Source organism: Malus domestica, chromosome 02 (assembly GCF_042453785.1).
Source record: "Malus domestica chromosome 02, GDT2T_hap1".
Lineage (NCBI taxonomy): Eukaryota > Viridiplantae > Streptophyta > Magnoliopsida > Rosales > Rosaceae > Malus > Malus domestica.
The window spans coordinates 8,110,790-8,135,601 of record NC_091662.1 but is presented as its reverse complement, the minus strand read 5'-3'; the positions used below and the strand labels follow the sequence as shown (position 1 = coordinate 8,135,601).

The 24,812-nt window shown below is 37.0% G+C and overlaps 4 protein-coding genes and 1 pseudogene across 4 annotated transcripts; 3 read left to right on the top strand and 2 right to left on the bottom strand.

The window, feature by feature from the left end:
* The first annotated feature begins 1,649 nt into the window (after nt 1-1,649).
* Nucleotides 1,650-4,681, top strand: LOC114819897 (pectinesterase/pectinesterase inhibitor PPE8B). The gene is made up of 3 exons (XM_029089511.2): nt 1,650-2,169; nt 2,411-2,932; nt 3,904-4,681. The coding sequence occupies exons 1-3, from the start codon at nt 1,860-1,862 to the stop codon at nt 4,599-4,601; spliced, it is 1,530 nt and encodes a 509-aa protein (XP_028945344.1). The 5' UTR covers nt 1,650-1,859; the 3' UTR covers nt 4,602-4,681.
* Nucleotides 4,682-9,079: 4,398 nt separating this feature from the next.
* Nucleotides 9,080-10,261, bottom strand: LOC139190836 (uncharacterized). Its single transcript, XM_070811326.1, has 2 exons — nt 9,923-10,261; nt 9,080-9,778 (listed from the first exon to the last, which is right to left on the bottom strand). Exons 1-2 carry the CDS (start codon nt 10,259-10,261, stop codon nt 9,080-9,082), a joined length of 1,038 nt encoding a protein of 345 aa, XP_070667427.1.
* A 703-nt stretch (nt 10,262-10,964) lies between these two features.
* LOC103406978 (probable pectinesterase/pectinesterase inhibitor 12) lies at nt 10,965-13,211 on the top strand. Its single transcript, XM_008345945.4, has 2 exons — nt 10,965-11,917; nt 12,412-13,211. Exons 1-2 carry the CDS (start codon nt 10,984-10,986, stop codon nt 13,098-13,100), a joined length of 1,623 nt encoding a protein of 540 aa, XP_008344167.2. The 5' UTR covers nt 10,965-10,983; the 3' UTR covers nt 13,101-13,211.
* A 3,200-nt stretch (nt 13,212-16,411) lies between these two features.
* Nucleotides 16,412-18,110, bottom strand: LOC139192551 (uncharacterized). Its single transcript, XM_070814782.1, has 2 exons — nt 16,804-18,110; nt 16,412-16,492 (listed from the first exon to the last, which is right to left on the bottom strand). The coding sequence occupies exons 1-2, from the start codon at nt 17,942-17,944 to the stop codon at nt 16,455-16,457; spliced, it is 1,179 nt and encodes a 392-aa protein (XP_070670883.1). The 5' UTR covers nt 17,945-18,110; the 3' UTR covers nt 16,412-16,454.
* A 161-nt stretch (nt 18,111-18,271) lies between these two features.
* Nucleotides 18,272-21,209, top strand: LOC114822722 (pectinesterase/pectinesterase inhibitor PPE8B-like; annotated as a pseudogene).
* Nucleotides 21,210-24,812: the final 3,603 nt, after the last annotated feature.

Here is a 24,812-nt window from a genome sequence, read left to right as displayed (position 1 = left end):
TCTGCTATAATTTCCATCGCCATAAATAATACTTTACCCATAACGTTCAAATTTTATTTTATTTTTCCGATAATGTTTAATGTTATCTGCCAGATGTATACATTAATGTTGACGTTGAGCGGAATATTGAATTAGGATTATGATACGTCAAGAGTTCGACTTCCCTTAGCCAAGTACTGAATCTAATTGTGATATATCAAGAGTTCAACAGATTTTTCAATGTGATCGGTACACAGAATAGTATATCATATGTCATTATATAAATTGTGTGATATATGTGTTAAAATATAAATAACTTAAAAAATTAAAATTTCTTACTACTTCTATAAAAACACTTGATGTACTACTCGTGTTCCGATCATAATTAAATATTTCTCCGAGAGTTCGATTTGATGAACGTATGGATGGAATATTTTAAAGAGAAAATAACTCTTCTTTCCCTTATAAAATATTAGAAAAATAATATAATCTGGAGTAGCTTGTGTAACAAAATGACTTTAGAAGGTGCTGAAATCTGGAAAAGAGATCTGTGTACACGTGGCACACCGGCACGCAGATGTTAATAATCACAGTCAATCCAATTGTTCTTGGAAGAGGAGAGGGGGAACGCATGGAAAGACAAGTAACTTGCATGCAATGGCTTCTCAAATGACAGAGACTGACTTGTGCATGATACGTGTTCGCTAATACGGCGATATTTAGTGTCAATAATAATTAATTTGCTATTATTTTTTTACACAATTTTACATTATTGATTACAGAATACGACCATATAATAGTAAATCCAATACATACAAATTCCTTTTCCAAGATACTAAGAACACAATAACATGGCATGCATAAATACAGAGATTTTGAGTGTGCTTGGAACACAAAGTGATACGTCACATATTATTATACAATTTGAAGATTTTTATTTTTTTGAAGTACCTTCCACTTATATAATAATATGTAAAGTTGTACCCGTGTTCTAAGCACACTAAAAAAAAATTTTGCAAGACCACGTCCCTAATTATTGCAAAAATCCTACTAAAAATCCAGTATTACTTGAATGAACTTACGTGACATGACTTGGCAAATTAATAAATTGGTACCCAAGAAAAAATAAGCACTATTTTCATTTGGAATTGCAAGTGGGGCTTTTGAATTTGAGAATGAAATCCTAACAGCACAATGTCAATGGGGAGAAATTTTTAGTTATGACGGGAACACGGATGGAAAACTACGTGTTTTTATGCAAGTGGTGGAAAATTTTAACTTTTAAGTTATTAACCTTTTAACACATATAACTCACAATTTCTATAAGACCACGTGGTGTACCATCTCATGTGACAATCAAACTGAAAAATCTCTCATCAATGGGAACCACCGGCACATGGTCTGTTTCTATATTTGAACAAATGAAACACTTTCATATAATCCGCGGAATTAAGATCTTTAGTAGAAAAACTTTGGCGCAGTTTTTTTTGTCACATAACACTAGTAAGTGTTGAATGCAACAGAACTTAGTAAAAATAAATTTATTTTAATTCATACAGTCATTTAATTGGAAGCTTACAACATGTTATGTCAATCAGTATTATCATGTGACACGAATACGGATTTTGCTTTCCATTTGTATATAATAGAGCCTTGCAGCCTTCTTCCCCAACTTGCAATCGGCACGACTACTGACTCATATGCCACATCAACCATGATCCACCGGCCCTCTTAAATTCCCTCACCTGCCTATCTAACCTCTACTCAATCAACCCCATCCACTATTTCCCTTAAATAGTCTCCTCCTCCACTCTCATATTTATTTGTTAGTCACACAGAACTAAGTAGGTCTTCGTCATTGAGAATTTTTTTTTCTGTAAATGGCTTCTGGGAAACTGCTTTTTTTTATAGTCTTATTGTGTGTCTGCTGCAAAAGCAGAATCCCTTTCGCTAGCTGCAGCTTCACAGATGACATACAGTCAGAGTGCTTGAAAGTGCCTGCATCCGAATTTGCAGGCTCGTTGAGGGACACCATTGATGCTGTGCAGCAAGTGGTCACCATACTCTCTCAGTTTGCAAATGCTTTCAGCGATTTTCGCCTTGCCAACGCCATTTCCGACTGCCTTGATTTGCTTGACTTCTCTGCTGATGAGTTGAACTGGTCCCTTTCTGCTTCCCAGAACCAGAAAGGTAACTACTTCTTAACAGAAAAACATTCCCACTTATTAAATAAAATAAAATCCCACTTAGTCCCTTCAATTAAATGCTTAAGTTTGTTATTAATATGAGATTTTTTGTTTGCATGACATTTTCTTTAGCTGTGTGACATGTCCTACTTATTTTGGGTAGTTTAGATTCTGGTTCATGAAGTCAAGGGGTGGATTGAAATCTAAGCTAAATAAAAACCCCCTACATTTTTTTATTTTTTTAGGCAAAAGTAACAGCACAGGGAAACTAAGTTCTGATCTGAGGACATGGTTGAGCGCTGCACTAGTTAACCAGGACACATGCGGTGACGGGTTTGAAGGCACCAACAGCATTGTCAAGGGGTTGGTCTCAACTGGCCTCAACCAAGTTACCTCCTTAGTCCAAGACCTCCTCACTCAAGTGCACCCGAATTCCGATCACCAGGGTCCTAACGGTCAAATCCCAACGTGGGTTAAAACCGAAGATCGAAAACTTCTACAAGCCGACGGTGTCAATGTGGATGCAGTTGTAGCCCAAGATGGTACCGGGAATTTCACAAATGTGATGGATGCCGTGTTAGCAGCGCCGGATTACAGCATGAGCCGCTACGTAATATACATCAAGAGAGGCACATATAAAGAGAATGTGGAGATCAAGAAGAAAAAATGGAACCTAATGATGATTGGAGATGGAATGGATGCTACCATAATCTCTGGAAATCGAAGCTATATCGATGGTTGGACCACATTTCGATCTGCAACATTTGGTAAGCATATGCTATATAATTTTTCACACGCTGCATGTTCCTTCAGACTTGCAAATAACAGCCTGACACGTACAAAAATATGCACACATATCAAAGTATTATTTGTATATGTGTGATTTGTTTGTAAGGAGCAGAGTATTTTCCGGATTTTTTACCCTAAACTTTTTCTTTTTACATGAAGTATCTTACATTTTTTTTATCCTATCAACTTTGGATTTGGGGGCCATGCAACATTCGGTATCCTAGTCTAAGATTGGAATCTTAATGAGATCCCAACCAATTCAATTATGTTCACCTTAATAAAATGGTAGATGGGAGGTATGAGAGCAAAGTACATGGCCCCAATGCATGATAGAAGCTAGGGTTATTTAGTCTAGTGTCACATGCAAAGACTCACTTTTTTTTTTGGAAGAAAACGTCTAGCATGTTGCATATTTAATTTCTTGGTCTCACCTAGCAGAACACATTGAATAGTGTTACATCAAGACCAAAACAATTCATTATTTTGGCATGTACATCTTATTTTGCAATGAGGTTTGGTGTGCATTGGTTAGTACATAGTCTTTCTTTAATAATATCCGCTACGGCAAAGAAGTTATATGTGATCGACGCATATATTTTTGTGGGGTTGATGTCATAATTGCTCAACTTATATGTATTTTAATTCTACGGTGGTTCTTCTATTGTGGTACGTCTATTACTGTAATATTTTTTGTCTATTTTAACCATTTTACTACACCTAAGCGTCATTTTACCTTTAAGTCAACAAAGACTGGAATAACATAAATGATGCAATTGATGGACTACAGAATTTAAAAACTGAATAGAACGACTAAAGTGAAACACGAGTATAAGTTTAGAACCATTGTCGTGATTACTTATTTTGTTATATTCTTTACACTATATGGAATTTGTATTCAACCATTCATATTACGAAAACTGATCATGTTTTCATTGAACTATGTATTCAGCTGTGAGTGGCAGAGGGTTCATAGCAAGAGACATAACGTTCGAAAACACGGCAGGGCCACAGAAGCACCAGGCAGTAGCCCTAAGATCGGATTCGGACCTATCGGTGTTCTACAGATGCGAAATAAGAGGCTACCAAGACACACTCTACGCACACACAATGCGCCAGTTCTACAGAGATTGCAAAATAAGCGGTACAGTTGACTTTATTTTTGGTGATGCAACTGTTGTGTTCCAAAACTGTCAGATCCTAGCCAAAAAAGGCCTACCGAATCAGAAGAACAGCGTCACAGCCCAAGGCCGGAAAGACCCCAATGAGCCGACCGGAATCTCAATCCAGTTCTGCAACATAACTGCAGATGCAGACTTGTTACCCTTTGTCAACTCCACTTTTACTTACCTTGGTAGGCCTTGGAAGCTGTATTCAAGAACTGTAATAATGCAGTCTTTCTTGAGCAATGCCGTAAGGCCCGAGGGGTGGCTTGAATGGAATGCGGATTTTGCTTTGAGCACATTGTCTTATGGTGAGTACATGAATTATGGGCCTGGAGCGGGCCTCGGAAGCCGGATCAAGTGGCCTGGCTACCGAGTCTTTAATGAGTCTACTCAAGTAATGAACTATACTGTGGCCCAATTTATTGAAGGCAACCTGTGGTTACCCCCTACTGGTGTCAAATATACTGCAGGATTTGAGGCTTGAGAATTCAAGCAGTTGATGTGTAATTTCAATCTTGTACCTAATTATATCTTCTTCAATCAATTTTGTTTTTGTTAAGAAAATTTAGAGCAGTAATTGGTAATTTAAGTATCACAAACGAATGGGTTTTCTACTCTTAACAATCAAAGTGATCCCTTTCATCCTGAGTTCTCTTAAGTCAGAACTCGGAATGAAACCAAACTCCCCAAGTAGGGTTCGAACCTACGTCAGTTTTCTACCATACAATTAAAATACTGAAATAGGTTTTTGGGAACCCACTTGGGCTTGGGCATTCTACAAAATAAGAAATGGAAAAACAGAACAAGAAAAAAAGTCATGGGTACAAGGCTATAAGCTTGTTACGAGGAGAAACTTACATACACTTCATGTGTCACATCAACATTTTTCCAATTTTATCAGGTATTATTATATGTTTTAACCTTTTAAATAAAGAAAAATTAATGTGTCACATCAACATTTTTCCAATTTTATCAGGCATTATTATATGTTTTAACCTTTTAAATAAAGAAAAATTAATGAAAATTATTTGAAAATTTTGAATTTTAACAATAAGGACAAAATAAAAAGTAAATTGAATAATACCATGATTAATTTTTTAGTGTAAAAATATAATTTTTTATTAAAATAAACAGTACCGAAAAATTTTCGTTAAAATTCCCTTTAAATAATTACTTTATGTTTTAACCTTTACATTATAACGTGTTGAATGGAAACTTGAAAATTCTTCCCGCATTTTTACCTTTTTTTATTATTTTATTATTTTTTACCAATTAATTAGCAATTGTAATTATTGGCAATGCTCATAACTCATAAGTCGGGCAAGTGGGATAAACAATCTACAAGACAGATGTCTGCGCAGATAAAGAAAAGACTTAAAAAGATGACAGAAAAAGAATCTCGGCATGTCAGATTTGATAGATAAATAATGCACCACATATGTGTCTGTCTCCCGAGATTTTTCACCATACAAAGGTCAAGTTGCAAATTGCAATTAGGTGTGTATAGCAGTTGGCGTGCAAATGCAATTACCTCATATTTCAACCAATGCGATTTCCTTCAATTTGTAATGCTTTGTGAGTGTGTTTTGGTTGGGAAAAAAACCTTAATTCACGGAAGTTTCATGTTACATAAATATTGTCCGGTCATGGAATGCACATCCGTTCTTTAATAAAGAGAATAATACCGATATATGTTTGGTGATCCGTTAATATCATTATCAACGATTCATACTGACATATGATTGATGTTTTTGACAATATTAATAATAAAAAGGGACGTCCTAAACAAAATATTTATATATCTAAATATGAGGCCATCTTCAACCGAAAAGGAGCTAAAGGGCCATGTTTAGCCCTATAGCCTTGCAATAATTTTTTTTTAATGAACAATGTCATACTATATTTTATATAATCTCAAACTGAGGGGGCCAATGAGCCATAGGCCAAAACATAGCCTGTTTGACAAAAAACCCATCTCCAACTGAAGGGGGCTATTTTTAGCCCCCTCAATAATTTATTATTTTAATTGAATTAATATGGTTAATTGAATTAAACTACCATATTAAAATAAGGTTTTTGAACATATTTTTTCAGTGTCATTTGTCGCTAAATTAATAAGTCACCAGATTTCTTATCTTTATATAATGAAAAGGATATGAAAAATTGGTGAAGAATTGAAATAAAATAAGGTAAGATAGTATGAAATGGTAAAAATGATGGTAGAAATGACTTAGGTATTTATAGGAAAAATAAATTTCGTCTAAAAAAAGTCAAATCTAATAGTAATCTAATGTTAGCATGACATCAGGTAGCATGTGTTTGGGTTGGGCTATAGGGCTGACTGCTCTTGGCTAGCCTGCTGGCCGAATCTATAATTTTTGGTCGGGTGGGGTCCACGAGCATTTTTGGCCTAGCCTTCTGTTGGAGACAATTTTCGTATCAAAATCGGTTATTTTTTAGCCTATGACCTTTTGGCCTGGTCAGTTGGAGATTGCCTTAAATGGGCACCTAAAACTCTTTAATTTTTGTAATTAAGTCAAGAATGTTGCTAGAGCTTTTATCGATCTAATTTGGATAGTGCTATTTACACACTATTTTTTACTTCTCATACATTCTCTTAATTTTCGATCGTCAAAGCGAATGAACTAAAAAAATATTAATAATTAAAAAATATCAAAATATGTAAGAGATAAAAAAGAATATGTAAACTACGTTTTTCTCTAATTTTCAGTGTAAGGCTCAAACAGCAGTCTACTCACAAACTCCCAAAAGATGACCGACTGACTCCATAATCCAGAGACTCCACGTACTACGCCGAGGTACCATGTGGCACATGTCCAGATTTTTCAAACATGCAATAGAATATCGCATAATGGGGAGGAACGAGAGGACCGTCCCTCTACTGCCCTTTCTGAACCACATAATATGAAACTCCAACAAAAACAAAGATATATAGTAAACTAATTAAAAAGTATGTTTATACCATACTTCACCAATCTTGAAACTACTGAGTACCGGTCAACGTTATATTGTCAAGGACACAGAAGAGTTTCCCTCAAACCAGGAGGCCAATCACAGCGCGACACGTGTCGACATCAGAAGCCAATCATAACGCGACATGTGTCAATATCAGAAGTCAATCACAACACGACACGTGTCAACGTCAGAATGAAACTAGAAACTCTCTTCTATAAATAGAGGTCATTCTCTCACAATATTTCCTAATGTCATTTGTACTAAATCATTCACTAGTACTCACTAAATGAGAGCTTGAACCTATGTACTTGTGTAAACCTTTCACAATTAATTTGAACTCTTCTACTCCTTGGACGTAGCCAATCTGGGTGAACCATGTACATCTTGTGTTTACTTCCTTGTCTCTATCCATTTACATACTTATTCACACTAGTGACTGGAGTAATGTAGCGAATGTCACAAACTTGACACTTTCTATTGTACTAAAGTCTTCGTTGATTTTGTGCATCAACAAAGTAAATAATATATCTAGAGAAAATGTTATTAAGATTTTCAGAAGGAAGAGGATCTCCTTCGAATCCTCTTTGTGAGGATCTTGAGGATTCTTGAATCTAGTGTGTTCATCATTTATTGTGCGGTCAGATTTTGTCAATTACTGTTCATGTTTAATATTAAATAAATATATTTAAAATAATTTCTAACCTTACGATAAACGCACAGAATTCAAAGATCTTCAGAATCCCCATAAAAAGAATCCGGAAAAGATCATCTTCCTTTTCAGAATACAGCCCGTTTATCTGTTTTGGAACTTTTCAATAGGACAACAAACCTAACATAAAGTATATTTCCCGTGGAAGAAACGAATTAAAGAAAATAAATAAAGCTGAGAATCTACTAATACTTTACAACCGACGGTATATTTTATTGTATTTGTCACTCCTATTATATGATCAACCGCGAAGAATTAAGATTTCTCTGCATGGAGGTTGGAAACATAATACAGTACTTGTATATATTATAACATGAATAATACTTGTATTTTCCTTTCGAAGGAGCGAACTCATTTTCCCATTTGAAATAACGTATCTTCAGTATAAAAAATTTATAATTAAAATCGTTTGAATTTTTTAATCTTAATTTGATGATCAACCAAACACAAGGGTTAGATGCAGTCATAATATAAAGGAAAAGTTACGAAGCTAATGGAACGTTGGTTTGATTTTGGTCATGTCTCGAAAGCGAGGCATGACAATTAGAGAGGTACGTTATGACATCACATGTCAATCCTGGAGGTATCTCGGGATCAGGGTGTGATAATTTTAGTGGTATCAAAATCATCTTAATCATATATCGTTTAGTCTTTCAAATGTCTCAAGTAAATGGACTGTTTATCATTAGTATGGTACTTGGTACCTACACGTCGATTTATTTGATACATTTGGATTATTAAACGATCTCCGATTCAAATGTTTTTTTAGGAATGATCTTCAAATAAGGACTAAGAAATTGACCGGTTTTGAGTATAAATTTTTTACATGAAGATACGTTATTTGCGAGTGAGGGAATGAGCTCCCTCTACTCAAGGGGGAATGCAAGTATTATTTTATTAGCATTGTCATTAAACTCTAATTATTATTATTGATAATACTTGTATCCCCTCCTTGAACTGATGAGCTCATTTCTCCCATGCAAATATGTGGATTCACTATATAAATTTCATAATCGAACTCACTTAATTTCTTAATCTTCGCTAAAGATTACCCTTACAAAAAATAATTAGAATTGGAGATCATTTATTAGTTGAAATGTATAGAACAAATTAATGGTGTAGATACCAAGTAACAGATTCATGATAAACCGTTCATTTATTTAATATGTTTGAATGAAACTATTTCTGATTCAAATAATTTTTTATAGAAGTAAACTTCAAATGATGGTTAAGAAATCGGACTATTCCGATCATTGAGTTTGTAAGTTAAAGATACATTATATGTAAATCGAGGGATATGTGTATCCCTTCTTTTGAAAACATGTGTCTGCACTGTGATATTGATTTCCACATAGAGTACAACCAGAAGGAGCACCAGAGTTGCGAAATCTGCAAGTATCCGCAAAATGGTTGTTCTTTCCACAAATTTGACAACCCTGTACAGAGTTTGTATTACGAAAACGACATGTTGATGCCAAATGATTGTGTTTCCCACAGATTTGACAAGGTTGAGACAGAAATCCATAATTGTTTGATCTTGGTGGTGAAGTACCGAGGATTCCAGGAGCAGGACTTGAATGAAAATTCTTGTAATTGTCATACTTGGGATTGAAGTTAGGAGTGAACCGATTCCTGCCTTTGGTATTATTGAAAGACTTGTATGCAGTCGAATTCGGACTAGCATGGTTATTGTTACCATAATTCCCAGAAAAAGACTGATTCTTGGAAGGTAAACCATTACTTTGAGCCATTAATGCAGACAACACAGGTGAATGAGAACAATTGTCAAGCAAAATTTCTTCAGCAAGTAATTGAGATCGAAGATCTTTCAGTGATATCACACTCTCCCGACCCCTGATCATAGACCTTATGGTATTGAATTCAGCAGGCAAACCATTTAGTGTAAGAATCACAATGTCATCATCATAAAAGAATACACCAGCAGCAGACAACAAATCTCTTGCTTCCTTAATTTTCTGCAAATATAATGTGACAGAATCAGTACCCTTCTTTATTGTCTGAAGTTCGGATTTGAGTTGGAAAATACTCGTTCTTGTGATTGTAGAAAATTGATCTTTAAGACGAGTCCACAATTATTTGGAGCTAGTACTTCCAATGACACAAGAAACTGCAGCAGGAGATAGAGTCGCAGTGATCAATTGCATTAATGCCTTATCATGCATCTTCCATATAGTGTAGTCATCAGAAGGAATCCGTGTAGACGAATCACCAGACAAAACTGCAGAAGTAGCAGAGGAATCTTGACTGAATTGAGCAGGACACGGCATTGAACCATCAACAAAACCAATGATGCTATGGCCTTCAAGAAGGAGCTGCATCTGAAAATGCCAAGCCAAATAGTTCGTATCGTCCAATTTCACATTAACCGAACTGGAAACAGACGAAATCAACGAAGTAATCGGAGACTGTAAGATCTGTAACTGAGCTGCTGTTACCATTGTTGCAAATTGTAGAGAAATTCCAAAGAATCTTGACTGACACCAAATCACAAACAATTGGTATGCACCCTTTAACGAGTGAAGAACCAGACGAAGATTTGCAGAAAAAACACCCCAATATATCAGAAACACGATCAACAATAACCCAATATTCCAGAAAACCAAAGCAAAAGAAAAGCAATCACAGTAGCGGAAGCAATCGAAACCAAGATCGACAAAACCGGCAAGCGTTTTACGCTTGTTCGGGCTATGATACCATGTAAACCATCATAGGTTCTTGAAGAAGAGGATTATACAGATACAAGAAAGAACGAAGAAAGAAAGACAGAGAGAGAAGTAGAAGAATTAGAGTTTAGAGAGAGAAATCAGTTATTCAACTGTAATATTTTTTTCTTATTAGTTACAAGCTATTTATAATATCCCTTTGGTAGCTTACACTCTAAGTCACAACATAACCAACTCAACTAACTTCATACTCATTTGACACTTGTCCATTTCATAACCATTGGATCTTAGTACTCCTAACATCCCTCACTGGATGCAAGGTTTTTTTTTTTTCGCAAAATAAGACCTTATGAGAATCCGTATGTTATTCATTAAGCTAAGCAAATATCCATTTATGTCCCTACCCCACAAGTTGTGCACTTTTATGCTCTTATACTCGGACTCTTACATGCTATTATATCAGTTTTATTTTCTCGCAACTCCTCCTCTGACGTCTCATGGCTTCCTCCACTGCAAAACTGCTGCAGCTCCTCTGCATAATCTTATTTCTCCACATTTCTTCCTCTTCTTCTTGGTCTTCATCTTCGAACAGGACTACTTTTAATCCCCATTTGTCGTCCATAAGATCATTCTGCAAGTCCACACCCTACCGAAACATCTGCTTTGACTCACTAAAACTCTCAGTCTCCATAAACATCACTCCCAACATCCTCTCCTACCTCCTCCAATCCCTCAACGTCGCCATCTCCGAAGCCGCAAAGCTCACCGATCTTTTCTACAAGGCTGGACAGTACTCGAACATCGTCGAGAAGCAAAAGGGAGCTGTCCAGGACTGCCAGGAGCTCCACCAAATCACTCTCTCCTCCTTACAAAGATCCGTGTCTCGAATCCAGGCACGAAATGCCAAGAAACTTAACGATGCTAGGGCTTACCTCAGCGCTTCTCTCACAAACAAGAACACTTGCATGGAAGGATTGGATTCTGCTTCTGGCCCTATGAAGTCAACCCTAGTCAACTCCTTGACTAGTACATACAAATATGTAAGCAATTCTCTCTCAGTTATCTCAAAGCAAGGGGCGAATAAAGGGCGCCCAAACCGCCGTCTTATGAGAGTTCCGAGGTGGTTATCGAGGAGAGACCGCCGGATATTGGAGAGCTCCGGCGATGAATATGACCCCAGTGAAGTCCTAACGGTTGCCGCAGATGGATCGGGGAACTTCACCACAATTAGTGATGCTATTATGTTTTGTCCAAATAATAGTTATGATAGGACGATTATATATGTCAAAGAAGGGGTTTATGAAGAAAATGTGGAGATTCCGAGCTACAAGACCAACATTGCTCTTTTTGGAGATGGAAGTGACATCACTTTCATCACTGGTAACCGCAGTCGTGGTGATGGATGGACTACATTCAGATCTGCAACCGTAGGTAATTAATTTTGTTCGTATGTGATTAGTTTTCATGTAAAAGTCATTTTACACCTGATTAATTTTTCAATGACTTTTTCACCCGTCATATGAGCAAAATGGGTCAAAATTAGGTCGAAAAGTTTCATTTGGATATACTGACATTTCCGACCCGACCACAATGATGACTAGTACAATATAAGAAAATTCTTAAAGATACTATTGAGGTTAAACTTGTTATTAGTTAGTCCAAATCAAACTTCCTATCTGCATTTCATCCAATTTCGCTTACATACGCCTCTCATGTGAGAGGGTGAAAAGATTATTTCAAGTTTTATTTAAGGATTAAATAAGCTTCAATGTCTTAAAATTGTCTTTTCACCCTGTCACATGACACACACATAATATGCTTAACCATAGGGGATGATTAGTGCAGTTTTTGAAAAATCATGTTTACATTTGCAACCATTTCATTCCCAGTTCGTTTTAACCCAACATAATCAATTTTTTTTTCAGCTGTGTCCGGAGAGGGCTTTCTAGCAAGAGACATAACAATTCAGAACACGGCAGGGCCAGAAAAGCTCCAAGCAGTTGCTCTGAGAATGAATGCAGACTTGGTTGCAATTTACAAATGCACTATCAATGGCTACCAAGACACGTTATACGTGCACTCTTTCAGACAATTCTACAGAGAGTGCGATATATTCGGAACCATAGACTACATATGTGGTAACGCTGCAGTTGTATTTCAAGCATGCAACATCGTGTCTAAGATGCCAATGCCGGGACAATTCACAGTCGTCACGGCGCAGTCCAGGGACACATTAGATCAGAACACAGGAATCTCCATGCAGAACTGCTCCATTGTAGCCAGTGATGAGTTGTACTCCAATTCCAGCATTGTCAAAAGCTACTTAGGCCGGCCGTGGAGGAATTACTCTACGACTGTTGTGCTGAAGTCCTACATTGACGACTTTATTGACCCGACTGGGTGGACTAATTGGGCCGGGGACCAAGGATTGGACACTTTGTACTATGGAGAGTATGAGAATTCTGGTCCTGGCGCTGGGACGGATAATAGAGTGAACTGGACAGGGTATCATGTTATGGACTACTATGATGCATCCAATTTCACGGTGCAAGAGTTTATTGCTGGTGATGAATGGCTGCAGTCCACTTCATTTCCTTATGATGATGGCATCTGATCTCTGTATGAATACTCTTGTTTGACATAGTTTTTTCATACATTTTCAAAATATGTATATCAAAGGTGGAAGTTTGTCAGGACGAGGTGAAATATTTCTGATTTTTTATTTTTTATTTTGGGTATAGAGGGTATATTTTCTGATAGGAGGTTCAACACTTTGAGCAGTTCAGAGTTCAAACCATGAACCCCAAATAAAACACTAACAATTTTGGCCGCTGCCTCGTGATTCTAAGGAAGTTGGAAAGTTTTAGAAATATAGTCACTCGACGGCCCCTCTTTTAAGTTTGATATTTCTGTATATTTCATACTGCTGCAATGGCAGCATTGCTTTATACATTGGATACGTACACGCATGCATTAAACTAAATATAAATGAAGGTGGAGTCCTCGCTGCCCATAGTGCAGAAACTGCCCATAAAGCACAAACACAGATGCACAGCCCACGTGGGCAGTTTAGCTGTCAACGCATGTGTTGAAACCATGTGCAATATTCCTCTGACAGGTTTGCTCTTTAACATTCCCCCTCAAGTTGGAATGGATGTTGATTATTCCTAACTTGTGGAGCAAAGTCGTAAACTGATGTAAGCTCAGTGGCTTTGTGAAGATGTCGGCTGGTTGCTTCATGGTTGAAATATGAGACGTCCTGATCATACCACTTTGAATCCTTTCTCGTACAAGGTGGCAGTCAATTTCTATGTGTTTGGTTCTTTCATGAAAGACCGGATTCGAAGTGATGTGAAGTGCTGCTTGATTATCGCAATACAACTTGACTGGATGTTTATGTTTGATACCCAAGTCTTGTAAAACATATTTCAGCCAAGTGACTTCACAACAAGATGCTGCCATTGAGCGATACTCCGCCTCTGCACTAGAACGTGACACCGTGTTTTGTTTCTTGCTTTTCCAGGAGATTAAGGATTCTCCAAGGAATACACAATATCCGGTGGTAGAACGTCGTGTGTCACGACATCTGGCCCAATCTGCATCACAAAAGGCATTCAGTTGGATTGGACTTCTTGCAGAGAGAAAAATACCTTGCCCTGGTGTATGCTTAATGTATCGTAAGACTCGGTGGGCTGCCTCCAAGTGTGGAGTTCGAGGCTTCTCCATAAATTGACTAAGAATGTGGACAACATAGACCAAATCAGGGCGAGTGATTGTCAGGTAGATTAGTCTCCCAATAAGCCATCGATAAGAAGAAGGATCAGTGATGCATTGTCCTTCGTCCTTTCTGAGTGATAAGTTTTGCTCCATAGGAGAGGTGGCTATTTTTGCACCAAGGTAACCTGCATCCTCAAGTATTTCAAGGGCATATTTTCGCTGTGAGAGAGTGATCCCCTTACTAGAGCGAGCAATTTCGATGCCCAAAAAGTATTTTAGTTGGCCAAGGTCTTTCAACTTGAATTGCTTCGTAAGGAAAGACTTGATATCCTCAATTGCTTGTATGTTATTTCCTGCCAGGATAATATCGTCAACATATACAAGGAGAGCAGTGAATTTACCATCATGGTTTCGGACGAACAATGAATAGTCTGCCTTGGATTGTTGATAACCAGCTTTGCTAAGAGCACAAGAGAGTTTGATAAACCATTGACGAGAGGCTTGCTTAAGCCCATACAAAGATTTATGAAGTTTACAAACTCGTGTTTCCCCCTTTCGTCCGAAACCAGGGGGCAAGGACATGTAGACATCTTCTTCAAGGTCACCATGAAGGAAGGCATTGTGAACATCAAGTTGGTGAAGGTGCCATTGTTGGACTGAGGCAACGGCAAGAAGGAGGCGGACTATAGTCAATTTTGCAACCGGAGCAAAAGTCTCACGATAGTCTAAGCCTTCAATTTGGCTATAACCTTTGGCAACCAAGCGTGCTTTATACCGCTCAACTGATCCATCGGAACGAAATTTGATTTTGTAGACCCACTTACATCCAACCGGCTGCTTTCCAGGGGGCAATGGTTGAAAAGACCATGTCCTATTTGCAGCAAGGGCTGCCAGTTCTTCTTCCATGGCTAAGCGCCATTGGGGGTCGCGTACGGCCTGTGAGAATGAACTGGGTTCTATGGCAGCTGAAATAGAAGTGGTGAAAGCACGATGGCGAGCAGATAAGCGATCATATGTGAGTACATCAGACAAAGGATAAGAAGTACCTACCACTGTGGTCAATGCCGAGTGAGATGAAGGGACGGACCGAGAAGGAAGGTTAATGCCAACGTGATATTGTTGAAGATAACCAGGTGCATGAGTGAGGCGTTTAAGACGAGGTGGTGAAGGGGATGGGTCGACTGAAGAGGATGGATCGACTGAAGTGGAATGGGCTACTGAATCTTGTTCTAGTGGAAGGGACGGATGAATGATGGTGTCATCACAGTCAATATCTTGAGTATATGGAAACACAACAGGTGAGACGGCAACGGAAGAAGAAAAAGGGAACACATTTTCATGAAAAATAACATCACGGGAAATAAAAATTTTACCCGTTTGAAGGTCGTAAACTCGATATCCCTTGGTGCCGTATGGATAGCCAAGAAAAAGACAACGTGTGGCTCTTGCATCAAATTTGGTTGGTCTATGGTGATGTGTGGAAGAGAAACATAAACAACCAAACACTCGCAAATGTGCATATGTTGGCTGTTTGTGATGAAGGATTTCATAGGGTGATTTTCCGTGAAGAAGAGGAGTGGGAATCCTATTAATGAGATAAGTGGCAGTTAGGATTGCATTACCCCAAAATTTCTTGGGGAGATGAGATTGAAAAAGTAAGGCTCTAGCAACGTTAAGTAAGTGGCGGTGTTTACGCTCTGCTACCCCGTTTTGTTGGGGAGTAGAGACACAACTTGTTCGATGTAGAATGCCTTTATCTGAAAAAAAATGGGTCATAAAAAATTCTGGACTGTTATCACTACGAAGAACCTTAACTCGTGTGGAAAATTGTGTTTCAACAAGGTGGATGAATGTGATGAGATATGATCGTGCATCTGATTTGTGATTCATTAAATAAACCCATGTGCATCGTGTGAAATCATCTACAATGGTCAAGAAATATTGTGCCCCTGTGATAGTGGGAACATGGTAACCTCCCCAAATGTCAACATGAATTAATTCAAAAGGAGCTTTTGTATTAATAGAACTCAAAGGAAAAGGAGCACGTGTTTGTTTGGCTAAGGGGCAGATCAAACAATCATCAATGCTACAAAAATTCAAATTTTTAATGCAAGGAGAGATAGCCCGTAAGGTTTTGTTGGAAAGATGGCCAAGGCGTTGATGCCAAAGCTGAGAAGCAGAAAGAGTAACAACTGACACTGAATTGCACCTGGTTTTCGTCACATTATCAAGGTAGTAGAGGCCTCCTTGTTCAGTTCCCGTCCCAATCATCTTCCCCGATCGTTGGCCCTGAAGTAGACACTTTTTATCAGTGAAGATGACAAAGCAAGATGAGGTATTAGTGATTTTGCTGACAGAAATTAAATTCAGTTTAAATGATGGAACACAAAGCACGTTGTAAAGGACGAGATCGTTCGAGAGACGAACTGTGCCAATATGTGTGATATCGGCAAGTGCATGATTGGGTAGGTGCACTTGTCGATTGTATACCGGAACGCTTGTGGTCATCAAACTTGGTGAGCAAACCATGTGGTCTGTGGCGCCAGTATCGAAAATCCAGTTCCTTCCCTTATTGAGAGGAGAAGCACAAAGAACTCTACCTGATAAATCATTCATAGTAGAGGTGGTACCGACATGGTTAGATGTGGATTTAGACTGGCTCTTATCGAGGAGTGCAAGTAGGTTGTGGTATTGCTCGGGAGTGAGGCTGTAGGATGAAGGAGATGTTGCTGGAGGCGTTGGTTTGATGTCAACGTGATTAGCCTTGGAGTTGAACCCCTGCGAGTTGGAACCCTTGCGATCTTGATAATCTCCCTTATCGCTGTTGTCCTTTGCCTTTTTCAATTTGCTGCATTGGTCTATGGTGTGACCTCTCCAATTACAGTAGTCGCACTTGATGTGTGCATGACAGGTTTCTGAAGTATGTCCGGTTGCATCACAACGGCCACATTTTAAATGGGAATTTCTAGGAGAAAAATTCCTACCAGAGTTTCGCATGTTGTCCCGCACGGCGAAAGCTGCGGCATCAGTGATTGAAGACCTTCCAGGAGCATGTGTTGAGACTGCTCTCTGTTTCTCATCTTGAATAATGAGTGAGAAAGCTTTGTTGACAGCAGGGAGAGGATCCATAAGTAAGAGTTGCCCACGAACTGCAGCGTAGGATTCATTGAGACCCATGAGAAACTTCATGGTTTTCTGACTTTGCTGAAACTGCATCAATTCTTTCGCAGCTCCACATGCACAGGTTGGGAGAGCGCACAAGGCATCACGTTCATCCCAAAAACTTTTCAGTTTGGTATAATATGCACCAATGTTCAAATTTCCTTGAACACTTCCATGTATCTCTTGTTCGATATGGAAGAGATGGACACTGTTTGTGTGAGAGAAGCGTTCCTTCAACTCATTCCAAATATCAGCTGCAACATTGTTGTAGATGACACTTGCACCAATATCTTTTGAGACAGAGTTGAGCAGCCAAGATTTCACGAGGTTGTTGCAACGAGTCCACTGTTGGTATTCAATTGTGGACGTCAACTCAGGCCTTTGAATGGTTCCATTGATGAATCCTTCCTTGTTCTTGGCATTGAGGGCCATGGTCATGGCTCGGCTCCAAGTGGAGTAATTTTCGTCATTCAATGGTTGTGTGACGAGAATCGCTCCAGGCTGATCGGAGTGATGAAGATAAAGAGGATCGCTGGGATCTTCGTATTTGGTGTGTTTGCTGGAAGAGTCAATTGCCATGTTCACAGACAGTGTGCAGTGGCTGTGCTTGGCTGTGCTCTGCGGCTGTGCTTAATGGCTGTGACAGGTAGAGCAGCGACGATGGTTGTGTAGCGGTTTTGCGACGGCAAGGCAGCGAGTGTGCAGCTTGCAGTGCACTGGTTGCTGCAGTAGCAGATGTCGCTGTTCACAGTATAGCAGCGGAAGAGTGAAGGCAGAGCAGAGCAAAGGATAACCTGTGCTCTGATACCATTTTAAGTTTGATATTTCTGTATATTTCATACTGCTGCAATGGCAGCATTGCTTTATACATTGGATACGTACACGCATGCATTAAACTAAATATAAATGAAGGTGGAGTCCTCGCTGCCCATAGTGCAGAAACTGCCCATAAAGCACAAACACAGATGCACAGCCCACGTGGGCAGTTTAGCTGTCAAGGCATGTGTTGAAACCATGTGCAATATTCCTCTGACAGGTTTGCTCTTTAACAATCATTTTGAGCCCTCACAAGATCAAACCCATTTTTATAAGTCAAATTTCTATTTTTCTTTCACAACTCAACATTTTAAACTACTATAATTTATGAAGAGAGAAATTTGAACTTAAATGCAAGGTAATGGACGATTTATTTTAACCAACTGGCACAATCTATGTTTACTAATTATAAGTCTATGAAGAGCGAAGACAACAAAAGAGAAGCTATCTTACAAAATTTCATGTGATTTTCACTCCTTAATTAATGTAATTAAAATGTGGTAGACAAATGTACTGTCCATGTCCTCATTCAATTGTATTCGTAATCGAGAGTAATGATCATATTAGCTTACCTCGTGACATGATAATTGATAGGGGTAGAATTTTTTGCCAAATTGCGGTACCAACCGTGCATGCCGATTTTGTGCCAATCGGTAATGGTACAGTATTGTACCATCCCGAAATTTCATGGTACGGTATTAGTAATGGATGCCCTTACCATGGTATTACCGTACCGTACCAAAAATATATATTATATAATATATAATATATATATATATATATATAATATAATTTTTTTATATATTATATAATATATATTTTATAATATTTTAATAATTCGAAAATAAAACCCTACTTATATTAGCAATGTTGGTGAATTTGATCTCATGAGTTGGTGGAAATCAAACACAAAAGAGTTCCCAATTCTTTCACAAATAGTCAAGGATATTTTTGCAATCCTCACTTCTACCGTTGCTAGTGAAAATGCATTTAGCCTAGGGAGAAGGGTTGTGAACCCTTTTAGGGCATCATTGACTCCTAAAATGTTAGAGGCACTACTGTGTACTAATGATTGGCTTAGGGCGGATGAAGTAAACTTCTACAATGAACCAATGGAAGATATGCTTCAATTTTACAAGGAAATGGAAGAAGTGGAAACAATTAAGATATGCTTTAATTTTTTTAGTAAATTTGTTATTAAATGGTTTTCAACTTTAATTCTTCTTGCTACTAATATGTTTTTTTTTTGTTTGTAATGTAGGCTTGACATGCCTCCTCCAAAAACTTCGACATCTCAAGTTTGAATAATTGATCAATGAATTTTACTTTTTGAAGTTTAGTTCCAATTTTCATTTGGTTTGAAACTTTAACTTCTATTTGGATTGTTAACTTCTATTTGTTTGGTTCGTAACTTCTATTTGGATTGTAAGCTTAATTTTCATCATGAATCTTGATGCATCATTTGAATTATTGTGTGTGTGTGTGTGAATTGTGAATGATGAATAATAGATGAATTTAGGCTACAATGTATGAGATAAAGGTACCCAAAAAAAAAAAAAAGTTTTGCCCTTGAATTGGGTTAAAAAAACAAAAACAGATTTTGTCCAAAAACAAAGTGGCAATTACCATTGATATACGATGTCAACCAAACTATTTGGCAATACCCAACTTCGGTATACCGAAAATTTGATATTGTAATGGTAAAAGATTTTGTCAAACCAAAAGTTTGATACGGTAACCGTACCGAACCCACCCTAATAGTTGATATGTCGATTAACACTAAATTATAACAGTCGGTGCTGCAAGAAAACATCATAAGGGCTTCTAATCAAGTCAATATGTTATTTGTTCTTTAATTAGTTGAAGAATGTTGAAAATAGCCAAACACATATATAGGGTTAATATTTCAGTACACACGTTTTGAACACACATTTTCACGTACATTTTTTAAGGATTCACTTCATAATATATTTCAGTAACTCAACTATCTATCTTTTATGTCTTACCTTAAATATCATGTCTACCAAAAACCACCAAAATCCGAAACTATGTTGAACAACTAAAGTGAGATGGATGACGCAATTGACGTAGAATTTAAAAACTGAATTGAACGACTAAAGTGAAACATGAGTATAAGTTTAGGACCATTGTCATGATGTAATCTTTTTGTTATATTCTCTACACTACTAGGAATTCGTATTCTAACCATTCATATTTATATTACGAAAACTGATCCTGTTTTCATTGAACTATGTATTCAGTTGTGAGTGGCAGGGTTTCATAGCCAGAGACATAACATTCGAAAACACGGCAGGGCCACAGAAGCACCAGGCAGTAGCCCTAAGATCGGATTCCGACCGATCAGTGTTCAACAGATGCCAAACAAGAGACTACCAAGACACACTCTACGCACACACAATGCGCCAGTTCTACAGAGATTGCAAAATAAGTAGTACAGTTGACTTAATTTTTGGTGATGCAACTGTTGTGTTAAAAAACTGCAAGATCCTAGCCAAAAAAGGCTACGGAATCAGAAGAACAGCATCACAGCCCAAGGCCGGAAGGACCCGAATGAGCCGACCGGAATTTCAATCCATTTCTGCAACATTACTGCAGATGCAGACTTGTTACCCTTTGTCAACTCAACTTTTACTTGCCTTGATAGGACTTGGAAGCTGTATTCAAGAATTGTAATAATGCAGTCTTTCTTGAGAAATGCCATAAGTCCCGAGGGGTGGCTTTAGTGGAATGCGGATTTTGCTTTGAGCAAATTGTCTTATGGAGGAGTACTTGAATTATGGGCCCAGAGCGGGACTCGGAAGCCGGGTCAAGTGCCTGGCTACCGAGTATTTAATGAGTCTACTGAAATATACTGTGGCTCAATTTATTGAAGGCAACCTGTGGTTGCCCACTACTGATGTCAAATATACTGCGGATTTGGGGCTTTTGGATTCAAGCAGTTGATGTGTAATTTCAATCTTGTACCTAATTATATCTTCTTCAATCAATTTTGTTTTTGTTAAGAAAATTTAGAGCAGTAATAAATAATTTAAGCACCATTAATGAACCGGTTATCTACTCTTAACAATCAAAGTCAACTCTTTTATCCCGAATTCTTTCTTTTAAGTTAAAACTCAAAATGATCCAAATAGGTTCGAACCTACAAAGTCAGTTTTCTAGCATACAATTAAAATACTGAAATAGGTTTTAGGAACCAGCTTGGGCATTGTACAAAACAAGGAATGGAAAAACAGAACAAGAAAAAAAGTCATGGGTATAAAGTTTGTTATGGGGAGAAACTTACCTACACTTCAGATACCACATCGATGGTAATCTAATTGTATTGCATATTATTATATATTTTAAATGTTTACATAATAGTGTGTGATCGATTTGAAACACCAGTACCCTAGTTTCTTAATTGAATGGAATAACTTGAAAATTCTCCCTTCATTTTTAATTTTTTTTTTTCCCAGACCCTGCGTAAAGCGGGAGCCTTGTGGTACGACCGACCAATTAATTAGCAATTGTAATTATTGGCAATGCTCATAAGTCAGGCAAGTGGGATAAACAATTTACAGGACAGAGGTCTATGCAGACAAAGGAAGACTGAAAATGTTGATACAGGAAGAATCTGTGCATGTGAGATACTGGGAGATAATAGGACAGATAAATAATGCACACAAGCGTCAAGTTCAAAAATTACAATGAGGCGTGTAGGGCTGAGTTCGGTTTGAAACGGTTCGGTTCAATTTTTTTCGGTTCGGTTTTTTTTTTTTTTTTTTTGGAAAAATGAAAACAAAATTGAAATCTAAAATTTTAACATCTCCAACACAATTATAACATAAGTATTCTAACACAATGAACAAAATTTATAGCCTACTGATGTTTCATTGCCGTGCTCTGTATGTTTCATAAGCATTCTAACACAACTGAGCAACTTTAGAGACACAACCAATAATTCGTACAATAAATGACACACTGGCGAGGCATAATCCATGTAAACATGCCAAAGATGAGTTTGAGCATATACAAATTAATCGTAGCGCTTCTTCGGATAAACAACTAACGCTTATTTTGGGGAGTTTTTATCTGACTTACTACTGTTGTTGTGGCTATCATTGTATAGTCGGCCCATCTTAAATACTGCCTTAGTTTTCCTCTCGAAGAATGATATGAACTTGAGGCGACTCCAACTCCAATTAATGAATTAGCATATAGCTTGGTACTTAGATTCTTCCTGTTTCCCCAAGCGTCAAGTTCAAAACTTACAATGAGGCGGCGTGTATATTGAGTGTGTTTTGGTTGGAAGAAAATCTTCATTCACGGAAGTTTCATTTTACTAAAGAAAGTAACATCGATATACTTTTGGTGATGCGTCAATATCACTATCAACGAATCATATTGGCAATATTAATAATAAAAAGAGACGTCTTGGACTAAAGTTTATATATTTAAACATGTAATGGGCCCCTAAAACTTTTTCTAAAATTTGTAATTAAGTCAAGAATGTGGCTAGAGCTTTCATCTATCAAATTTAAATAGTGATATTCACATATTTATTTATATTTCTCATACACTTCTCTCAATTTTCGATCGTCGGATTGAAAAAATAGAAAAAAATCAACAACAAAAAAAATCAACAAAATGTATAAAAGATAAAAACAGGTATGTAAAATAGCATTTTCCTCTTATTTTCAGTGAAAGCTTAAACAGCACACTCAGACTCCCAAAAGATGACCGACGGACTCCATGTCCATAGTCCACCCACTAGGCCGAGGTATCATGTGGCCCATATCCATATTTGTTCAAACATGCTCTTCCAACAGAAACCACATAACATGAAGAGTGAGAACCTTCCTTATCCCGACCCTTTCTGAAACCATATAACATGAAACTCCAACAAAAACAAAGGTCCGTAGTAAGCTAATTAAAAGGGATGTGATATCCACACACATTTTTTTTATTTCTTTCATATTTTTTTGGTTTTCAATAGTCGGAGAGAAATGAATTAAAGAAGATCAACAGACAAAAATTAACAAGAGATGTGTGAAAAGTAAAAATGAATGTGTAGATAGCACATCCCAATTAAAAAAATCAATAAGTATACGTAGAGAAAATATTATTAAGATTTTCAAAATACAATCCCCTTTCCCTTATTCTGTTTTGGAACTTTTCAATAAGAACAATACTTGGTTACTTAAATGATGAGTAGAAGTTCCTACTCAAAATTCTTTGTTTCTAATTTATAAACCTTCGTGTTTATGATAAGAATTGTTCATATTATAAATCATTCTATAAAGACCATGTATGCAAAAATTCAATTAAAACTAAAGTTGTTTAATCATCGAATTGTATAAGAACATATCGACGAAAATGATATAAGTATTATAACATGTCTATCCATTTGCTACAGTTGATCGACTTAATGACCTCAGTTTTAATTCATTTTTTTGCAGAGATGATCTTTATAAAGTGATTTATATTATGATTTATTCCGGTTACAAGTACAAAGTTCTGTGAATCAGACACGAAAATTTTTAAGTTGGATCTTTACTCATCTTTGTGTAGTCAATCATTGCTATTTTCAATAATATGGTAAACCTAACATAAAGTATATTTCCGGTGAAAGAAATGAATTAAGGGGAAAAAAAGAAGTTAAAGAGCTGAGAATTAAGATTCCCCGCATGGAGGTCGGAAACACAATATAGTACCTGTCTATATTAGCATGGATAATACTTGTACTCTTCTTTTGAGGGGATAAACTCATTTCCACATTTACAAATAATGTATCAACATAAAAATTTATGATTGAAACCGTTCGAATTTTTTAATCTTAACTTGAAGATCATCATTATAAAAAAAAATCATTCAAATTGAAGATTGTTTAGTCATCCAAATGTCTCGAATAAATGGATGGTTCATCATTAATATGGTATTTGGTACCTACACCGTTAATATGTCTGATATATTTGGATTACTAAACAATTTCCAATTTGAATGATTTTATTGTCAGGATGATCTTCAAATAATGATTAAGAAATTTAACATTTCCTGGTATAAAATTTCTATAGTAAAATACATTATTTGCAAGTAGAGGAATAAGCTCACCCCACTCAAAGGGGAATGCATGTATTATTCTATTAGCATTGTCATTATGCTCTAATATTATTATGGATAATACTTGCATCCCCTCCTTTAAGGGATGAGCTCATTCCTCCATGCAAATACTATATTTTCATTGTACAAACTTTTATAATTGAAACCGTTTAATTTCTTTATCTTCCTTAAAGACTACGTACTCCTATAAAAAATTTGAATCAGGGATCATTAGTAGTTGAAATATATAGAACAAAATTAATGATATAGATATCAATTATCAAGTAACAAATTCATGATGAACAATTCATTTTTTTTATACATTTGACTGATTAAACTATTTTCAATTCGAATGATATAGAAGTGATCTTCAAATAGTGATTAAAAATTGAACTGTTTCGATTATTAAATTGTAAGCTCAAAATACAATATTTATAGTCTTATACATATTTTTATTTATGCCTTATGAAACTCCATTTTGATCTCACTTTGTCCTTATAACTCAAAAGTCACTACTTTAATCCCTGAAACT

Excerpts from the sequence above, each read along its gene's own strand:
- LOC139190836 (XM_070811326.1), bottom strand. The coding sequence starts at position 10,261 with ATGGTAACAGCAGCTCAGTTACAGATCTTACAGTCTCCGATTACTTCG. Across the intron at positions 9,779-9,922 it reads CTCCTGCTGCAGTTTCTTGT|AAAATTAAGGAAGCAAGAGA; the intron begins GTCATTGGAAGT and ends TTATATTTGCAG.
- LOC139192551 (XM_070814782.1), bottom strand. The coding sequence starts at position 17,944 with ATGGCAATTGACTCTTCCAGCAAACACACCAAATACGAAGATCCCAGC. Across the intron at positions 16,493-16,803 it reads TACTATGAATGATTTATCAG|GGCCAACGATCGGGGAAGAT; the intron begins GTAGAGTTCTTT and ends TGTCTACTTCAG.
- LOC103406978 (XM_008345945.4), top strand. The coding sequence starts at position 10,984 with ATGGCTTCCTCCACTGCAAAACTGCTGCAGCTCCTCTGCATAATCTTA. Across the intron at positions 11,918-12,411 it reads ATTCAGATCTGCAACCGTAG|CTGTGTCCGGAGAGGGCTTT; the intron begins GTAATTAATTTT and ends TTTTTTTTTCAG.
- LOC114819897 (XM_029089511.2), top strand. The coding sequence starts at position 1,860 with ATGGCTTCTGGGAAACTGCTTTTTTTTATAGTCTTATTGTGTGTCTGC. Across the intron at positions 2,170-2,410 it reads TGCTTCCCAGAACCAGAAAG|GCAAAAGTAACAGCACAGGG; the intron begins GTAACTACTTCT and ends TTATTTTTTTAG. Across the intron at positions 2,933-3,903 it reads ATTTCGATCTGCAACATTTG|CTGTGAGTGGCAGAGGGTTC; the intron begins GTAAGCATATGC and ends CTATGTATTCAG.